Source organism: Seriola dumerili, unplaced genomic scaffold, assembly GCF_002260705.1.
Source record: "Seriola dumerili isolate Sdu_G_001 unplaced genomic scaffold, Sdu_1.0 BDQW01000052.1, whole genome shotgun sequence".
Taxonomy (NCBI): Eukaryota; Metazoa; Chordata; class Actinopteri; order Carangiformes; family Carangidae; genus Seriola; species Seriola dumerili.
Window position 1 is genome coordinate 15,268,202 of NW_019174307.1, and position 9,121 is coordinate 15,277,322.

The following is a 9,121-nucleotide window of genomic DNA, read 5'->3' on the forward strand; positions in this document are numbered from 1 at the left end:
TGTGTGTGTGTGTGTGTGTGTGTGTGTGTGTGGAAGGAAATGAAAAAGCAGGAGATTCAGGCACTGTAGAGTCACATCTTTATTTACAGTAGTGCCAGAGCCAAGTTGTTGATTTTTAATGTGGGGATGGAGGGAAAGCGTGGATTATGGTTTACAATGGTGGGTGTAACAAAATCAAGACAGAGATGTGGCAGGTGTAAGACTAACAAACTAGCACAGACTGTTCTCTCAAAGAGAAGGCAGGGGACTGACTTATATGAAGAATCCAACCCCTTTGACCATTCACAGAAGCACTGGCCTGTGTTTGTGTATGACTGCAGCTAATAGTAGTCGTAGTTGACATTCGCTCCGTGTCTGTAAGAACCAGGGTCACGTGGGCCGATGGGGGAATTTTCATCATAGTGATGCTGACGCCCTTGGTCACTGGAGCGTGCCTGGTCCATCCAGTACGACAGGTCAGTCTCCAGCCTCTGGGAATGGAAAAACACCACAGACGTGACTCGTTAGGAAAACTCAGCCTCAACAAATCTCAAGCTAATGGACACACAGGCAGTTGATAAGGTGCCCACTGAGACTGTCAGCGGGCACAGCTGTGGCAAATAGACATGCATGAAAGGCAAACATTGAAAAGGCCACTGCTTTGACAGCTTTGGCCTTTTAAGGAAGCAACAGCAAATGGCATAAGCACAAGGTGTCATGCATGGGGCTGTTTGAGAAATACTGCTATATACTCGCTGAAACGCAAATGCTGTCAAATACAGTGGGGGTAGAGGGTTATTTTGTGCACTTTGCTCCCTTTTTTTTCTGCCCTTATTATCTGTTCCCTCCATTCCTTACTGTCTCTAGTGAATTCTACATGACAGTCACTGGTCTGAAAGAAAACTGACACTGGCTCTGTAAGTGGGGTTATATTTATCTGTGTGAGAGGGAATTTACGCATTGCCATGTACTCCGTTCCATGTTTGTGTTTATTCATTCAGTCAGACAGCAACATTTTGAGAATACATGTGCCTTTTTAAAGACTTTAAGATCTTTTAGACATCAGACCTAATACACTTTTGTCACTCCACATTTTTGTCCTCTGAATATCTGAGATTATATAAAGATCCAGATGACTGAAGTTTTTATTGTCTGTTTTATGTCTTCGTGTTTATGTATTTTTTCTGTCAGGTCCAGAAAATCTTTTTTTTCCTCAAAATTAAATATTGATGTGGTCATATCAGATGTGGTTTGATATAATTGAATTGATAGAGGCCTGACAACGTCAGCAAACAACCTGGCAACTGTCTTCAGATTTTGATTTAAGTCATTTAACACCAGTGGAAGGTCTTGCTTTCACTGACCTCCAGTGGTTTAACGTTTCACCCTGTTTTAGTGACGTAGACGTGTGTGTGAGTGCACTGTGACATCACTGTTGGGTGTGGTTACAAGTGCAACACTATCACAACTATCTGATACTGAGTTTTGTCAGAGGTGCAACAGGCTTGAAACTTTCAACCAAGGGAAATTAAACTTTTCAACCTAGTGTTTTATTATGATTCTGATTGGTGCACAGACATGCAGTCCATGACATCTCCCTTGCGCACTGCCCACTTCAACCCAGTGAGATAAACGCAGACAAAAACAAAAATGCAGAAATCTGTCAAGTGAAATCATCAGAACTGTTCTTGCTGCATCAGAAAGCCTTCTGTGTTTGCAGGACTACATTGGTCACAGTAAGAAGCTGACTGAGAAAACAGGTTCTCAGGGCTTTTAAGTATTTTAAATCAATACACAATATTGCACACGTCATGAACCACCAAATGTCTCTAAACATCAGTGCACTCCACCATCTTTACAAGTCAAAGTCAATCTACAAATCAGTCAGTAGTAGTAGAAAGGTATCATTTCTTCTGGAGGAACTTTGTCAACTCTGGGAATTTTTTTTCTCTTTGACTAAAATACAAACAATGTTTGGGCATGAGTTCTTGGTAAGGGTTCAAATTTTGTATTTCTGTGCTGTGTTTTTATTTCTAAAAACTGAACAACTACATTAAGGATTATCTCTCAAAAGTGGTAAATCTATGTGTTGTTTTTTTTTTTGCGTCGGGTTTTATTTTTCAGAATACCCGTCATGTTGACAGCTCCACTGGATAATGATTTCTGCTTTTCAGGAGTTCAGAGAAACACTGAACCCTCCTGTAACAGACACAACTCACCTGCTCGTCAAACCCCATATACATAAACTGCATAATCCACTGCTGTACATCTGGTCTGCTGCGATCCCAAATGTTTCTCTTGGTTCTGCTCAGTTTTGCCAGGAACTCTTGAGCCTTGGATGGAGGGACAGCAACAGAGGACTTTGATGGGGTAGTACTAGTTCCTGCCACTGGATGGAAGCACAATAGGGAAAATAATGAGAGTATTTTTTAATAACACTTGAAAATGGAGTTAATTTTTCTGTCAGCAGCATAACAATACTGTCAGTTAAGGGTGTTACCATCTCTTTTCCTTAAGATCTTGAGCAAGCTGCTGTCACCGTCTACATCTGTAAAAGTGAGACAAAAGAGAGCCAATGAGGTGCAGTGTGAACAAGTTAATCAGGTGTCATTCATTTCTAAAACATCCCCACACAATGTTTCTGTTCAGTTTAAACGATAGGTCTTTGCCAGTTATGGGCAAACAGAATACAGCTGAAATTGGTTTTTAATGGTCAATATTTAAGGCTAGCTCTATACTTGTATAAGATGTTTAAAGCTACTCATTTATAGCTGATTTGTCAAACTTCGAGCTACAATTTCTTAGTCAGAATTACATCACAATCTGCCTGCACTGCTGCAGTTTTAACAATTGGCTTCAGTAGTTTTAGGCCTACACTAAATTTTGCCCCTAACTAAACCAGTTTTATGGATGAATTTATTTTCAGTTTTTATTATAGATGCAAATGTTAAAGTGGAGCCATGATCAGGGTTAAATGAAAAGTTGCCAACTTGCATAGAGGGATTTTTGCCTTCGCTATTTTTCATGTTAATATATTTGCTGCAGCAACTTTCTTCCTGCTGCTATTCTCACCCACCTGGAGCCCTGGAGCTACACTGTGTGTGGTGAATCCTTATAAAGATAAAGGACACTAATGAGGTATCTTGTTCTTTGCTGCACCCTACCTGTTCAGACAGATGACCTTTTACACTTGTAGCTGTAATTGACTGTTCTTTCAGAGTGCTTAAGCCCTATACCATGTTTCCATTAGTCTATAATGGTTTAATTTATTTATTTATTTATTTATTGTTTTAGGCTAAAGTCCAGAAGGCTAAGACACATCTACCTTAGAATACCAGATGCCTCAGAATGCACAGAAATCCAGTCCATAGTTTGAGGTAGACTTTGTCTTTCACTGTGTGGTTAGATGTGGAGGGATACAGTCAGAGAAAATTGCTTGCATGTGTTTTTTTTTCTCCAGCTTGTGTTGCAAATGAACTATGAACAGCAAACTCCTGCAGACTTTCTCATTACTATAACAGTCTGTCCACAACATGGGCAGTAGCAGTCATTCTTTGCACAGCTGGCTTTTATGGCCTGCATTGGGCTGTTTATTTATCTTTTCTCCCACAGTCATTGTTTGAAATGAGTGAACCTCCTGATGTCTGTAATAGCCCGTTTATCAGCTTATCGGTGCATTTTAATAAAAGCATTACCACATAATAACAGTTAAAGGATAAAATGGCACCTCCTCAAAGGGTAAACTCATACAAGAGCGAGAGGATAGAAAAATGTTGTAAAGGGTTAAGTTAAAAGGTTTAAATGTGCATTATAGTCCTCTTTCTGACTTACAGTTCACTTTTTTAGCCATGCTAGCAGCATGGCTAAATAGTGAGCAATATTGATTGGTCGGTTTGGTTTGTGATAAAAAAAAATGAATAACATCAAAACATCAGCTGTACTGTGTGTATATACAAATATAAACAATATAATCATGCTAACATGCTAAACCAAGATGGTAAACATGTTAGTCATTATATGTACTAAACATCATATTAGCATATTAGCATGTTAGCATTCTTTCATTAGTATTTAGCTCAACCCAGTACAGCTTCACAGAGCTGCTAGAATGGCTTTAGACATTTAAGCCTAGGTAGTACTTCTGAAGATATAAACATGTTAAATATTGTAAAAAGCAAAACTCATTTGGTGTTAAGCCGTGGGTATTGTTATTAGAGCAATCAATTGTTAAGTGTGATTGAAGGGTGTAGAGATGTATAGTATTGACACTGCGAAGTTGCAGCCTACACAGATTAAAAACCAGTTGTCCTGAGGTAGAACCCTGTGGCACACCTGTGATGTTGGAGGTATCAGAGGACTGATTACCAAGAATAAATATGTATTTAGTATCAATCTGACAGGTATGTCGTAAAACAACAGAGTGCAGTGCAACTCTGCAGCTGTAGGGACTGTATGACTGACACCGTGTAACAGATTTTGAGTTTACTACAGGCTTGGAAGTTGGAGGTAGTTATTAAGAACAGATGCATTCTAGTCATTTTCTTTGAGATGAGTTTAACCTTTTTCTCAGCTTAGGACCATCACATTGTCATGGCATGTTTATCCCATTTATTACCAATAAGGTATACTTCGCATTACTGCCAGTTGTATAGCATTAGTTCACAGATTTTTGTGTATTTGATGAGCTTGTCCTATTTTTCAGTCAGCATTTTTTTTTTCAAACAGGCATGTCATGTTGCTTTTTAAAAAACAAGGTTGTTAAAAGGTATGTTTTGATGTGATGCAGTTCAGACTTTTTAATTGAAGGTGAATTGTAATATAACTCATTATGTACTGTGTACATTAACTTTCTACTCTAGAATGGAGTAGAATAGCTACACTTAAGGTTGGCAAATTGCATTCAAATATGTGCTATGCTCTAATTACACTTCTTTAAAAGTAAACTGGGAAACATCCAAAACTATTAGTATAACCCTTTAAAATCAATTCTTGTCTATTGATGAGTCCACATTTTCTCTGTACTGTTTTCATTTCCTTTGTCAAAGTTATCTTAAGGTGTGTGTGACAGTGAGAGAGAAGTCGGTAGCAGAGATAAAGATTCTAACATGTTTATAGAAAACAAATGCTCTGACATGCCATAATTCATCTTTTTTAAACCAGAGTGCTGTTAAAAACCCAACTACCACACAAATCTAGACACAAATATGAGGCCAGATGGTGAAAGATGAATGTGGACTAAAAAATTTAACATTTTAAAAGCAAAGCAAAGGTAAAGCAGGAGAAAACCAAAAGAAAAGAAGAAGATTGAGCTCACCTCTAAGTGCCAACAGTGTCACCAATATAGCCAGCCCTATTAACCTCAGATAGAGCTGCTGGGATGCCATTTTGTCCCCGTTCAGTCTTTACAGAGCTGCTTAAAGGCAACAGCTGTGCATAAACTGCTGCACAACCAGAGGGAGGAGTGGGCGGCTACCCAGACTTTCCAAGTGGAAACTGGCCTATGGCGGTGGAATGTCTTTTACCTCCCTGCCTACAGAAACAAGACTGCAACTGGAAGCTTTTCCGCCCTTAAATGAATCTTCATGTGTCTTAGGTACTTTTCCATCTCCCATACACACAGTGGGCTACATGAGTAGCAGTGTGAAGGGAGAAAAAGCTGCATTCCATTTTAGCTTGCAAAACATTGCAATTTGAAGCTTCTGAAACAAGTAGCTGCAGTAAATAATGAGAAATAAGATTGCACTGTCTGAGCCCATTGTCTTGTAATCAAGTGTAAACTGTGCTAAATAATTCAAACTCTGCCTGGATTTGTATGCATGTTGAAGGTGTCTCTGTATTATTTATGACAGCATCGTCCTCCTGCTAAAATACCTGAGGATAGATCTGGGCAGTGGCAACAGCTACTTGAAATTAATTTCAGCAGTACGTCAGTGACCAACAGCCTGAGGACCTCTTTGCCCTCGTTTGAAACATCAATCACTCAGCCTGCTGACTGTATGAGAGAGACCAAGTGTCTTGAGGGGAGAGTCTCATGAATGTTAGAAAGGTCTAATTCAGGTTACTGCTGGAGTGAGAATGTAGTGCGTGAGGCTGAAATTTAGTTGAATATACTGTGAGTCTGAAATATTTCAGTGTAATTGCTTGTATTGTTTTATAATTTAAGCAGCAAGTTATTAATTAAAAACTTTTAGTCCTAGGAACACCCCCCCCCCCCCCCCCCACATTTCAATTTACATGGTGTACACTTTACGCCATCTTGATCTTTTGATCATCCTTAGAACTGGAGTGGAGTAAAACAAACGTCACAGATTTTCAACTTGACTGTTCACAGATAGTTGCAAGATCACAGCAAAGATATCTGAGCTTGTGGTGCCCTGTCAACAGATTTATAGTTTTTTACAATGGTGGTCTATATACATGGAAAATGCTTTTTGGTCCGCTGGGGATTTTTTGTTTGCAATACTACGACTGACCACCAGTACAAAGTAGCCACAAGACTGAGTGACAGCACATCCAGCTCTCTTATATCCATGCTCCATGCTCTGAATTTTGCTACCATTAGCCATCAAAAACTAATCGTCATATCAGACCAAATAAGGCGATACAAAACCAGTTAATGTATTTAGTTGAGCAGTGGCGTGTTTTATTTTTGATTTCAGTTTTTCAGTAAGGGGAAGATTGCATATACAAAACATCACATAGTCTTGCTTTAATGACTACTGTCACTGTACTTGTCAGTTACTAATTCCCTGCAAAGTAACTGTACATAGATTAATCATAGCCTTTGTGACACCAGAGTCAATGATGAATTGCCACTTTATAGAGATTTAATTCAGAAATTCTCATTTGATTTGGCCTGAGCTTGTCAAATGATGTGTGTGTGTGTGTGTGTGTGTGTGTGTGTGTGTGTGTGTGTCAGAGAGGGAGAGCATTTGGTTTGGAACAACAAACAGTCTCTCAGTCTCACGAACAGAGCTGGAATGCAGGAAACCAAAAGCTGCCTGATGATTGCGCTGCTTTCATGAGGGATTTTGGAGAGAGGGGGAGAGTGAGGGACAAAAGACAGAATGAGGAAAGAGAGGGAAGGTAGAGGAAGGCGAGTGGGGTTGAAATTGCTAAGAAATCCTCCGTCCTTATTTCATCATTCAGGCTCTGCCAAAAGGCGCTACACTTTCATTATGACGCCTGCATTTTCACCATGTGCCCTGTCACACACTAATCAGATGCACATAGACTTGGCTCAGTGAAAAGCCTCCACTTGCAGCAGGCGTACCTACAGATACTGTATGATTTCCTCATAGAAGGAGGCTGAGTCTCTGACTTGTACTGACAGCGAGTCTTATCAATAGTTCACTGTCCTCAGGCACATATTTTTTTATTGCAGATGGAAAAGAAAAATGCTAAAGGGGAAATCTACATCTGTGGGTTTCTCAGATTCACATGCAGCTTTTCTGCCACACACACACACACACACACACACACACACACACACACACACACACACACACACACTGATCATTCATGTTTCCCTCAGGTGCCATTTGTCAGCCATGGAGTACATTGGAGTAAGCGAGGAGAATGAGAACCAGAGATGAGAGACATGATGGGCGGAGAGAACATGGAGTTTCTGACAGGATGAAGAATTTCATAGCTTCAAAACCTTCATCTGATACCCGGTTTGATCTTGCCCATCCAAACGTACTACACAATGTGCTGGAAAGAACTGCAAAGCGTTGGGATATGTTCATGCAATGACTCTGTTTCAGGTACAAAGCTTACTTTTTATTTGCCAACAAATCTGTGAAACGAGCATCTCAACGTCGGAGCATTCCTGGATAAAAATGAAGCAGATAACGTAATCCCCTCATATGTTTCAGTATGTGTGTGTGTTGTCCTGGGAGTTAGGAAATGGAACATTGTAAGATCAGAAATATACATTGAACTTTGCTCCAAAGCACAATTTTCTCTTTTTGTTCATTCACGCCTGTCTAACTCTGCTTCCATCTTCCCTTCTCTCTTCTCTTCACACTTGACCTTACAGTCTGAGTGTTGTGACCTTAGACAGAATTACTTAAGTGTCTTCAGTAAGTCACTTCAGTACACAGACATCATAGATGACCCTCAAATACTCAGACGAACACTCTTCACCCAAAAGGCAAATCCAAACTGAAAACCAGACCACAATGAAAGCCTTTTATTACCTAAAACATGTGCAGATGTGAATTTCTGAACCTCAATTTTCCATCTAACCCTAAAGTTCTGTTCAGGGCCCAGGAGACAGGCCTTTTCTAACTGCTAAAAAATATATATCTACATAAAAATGTTCATTCCCCTCAGCACTTCCTGACTTCTTAATTTTATGAGAACTTTATGTACTCTATGTTTTTATTTTATGTTTCAGAAGTCTGCTACAGAAAATTACGCTTTACTTCTGTCAGAGTCTCAGAGAACCCCAGTGATGGGAGAAGTACTCAGATCTGTCTCTAAGCTTTACTTTTTTTGTGAAATTTGGGATACTTGAATTTCTTACATGAAACCATCTCACAAGTTTCGAGGTGAAATATCTCTTTGATGGAACTGCTGACAATTTGTAACTAATTTCTCTGTATCTGTCATATAAAGTTAGCGTTGTACAATAATAACAAGTACAGTTCTTAACATTTCCATCCCAGCTGTAAAACACCGGTCAAACCCAGTGGATTGGTGATCAGAGTAGCTTTTATGCAGCACTACACCTCTTAAATAAGTCTATTTGGATTTGTGTTATCAGAGTTTAACAGTTACTGCGTAAGATGTCTAACTGAGTTTTACATTTCTATGGGTAACATCACTATGTAAGACATTTCTTTGTATGTGAATGAGTTTTTGAATAATAGCATTTTGCAAAACACCAACTACTAATTTCTGTATTTTTTCACTTACATCAAATGCTGTACCAGTCCAGTTTGTGTCAAAGGGAAGAGTTACTCTGCATACTAGTTCAATAAAGGTTAGAAGAAAAAGAAATATTTTGCTGAAAAAAAAGGATAAAATTCTGTCTTTACACATACGTAAAGGGTCACAGCACCACTGTGAATCATCTGAGCTGTAAACATGATAACACAATCTCTAATCAGGACCCTGTTTCTCCTCTGCCTCACTC

General features: G+C 39.3%; 1 protein-coding gene across 1 annotated transcript; it reads right to left on the reverse strand.

Annotated features, from left to right (window-relative positions):
- Positions 1 to 24: 24 nt before the first annotated feature.
- cunh2orf40 (chromosome unknown C2orf40 homolog) lies at positions 25 to 5,462 on the reverse strand. The gene is made up of 4 exons (XM_022740758.1): positions 5,294 to 5,462; positions 2,480 to 2,527; positions 2,199 to 2,368; positions 25 to 470 (listed from the first exon to the last, which is right to left on the reverse strand). Exons 1-4 carry the CDS (start codon positions 5,361 to 5,363, stop codon positions 321 to 323), a joined length of 438 nt encoding a protein of 145 aa, XP_022596479.1. The 5' UTR covers positions 5,364 to 5,462; the 3' UTR covers positions 25 to 320.
- Positions 5,463 to 9,121: the final 3,659 nt, after the last annotated feature.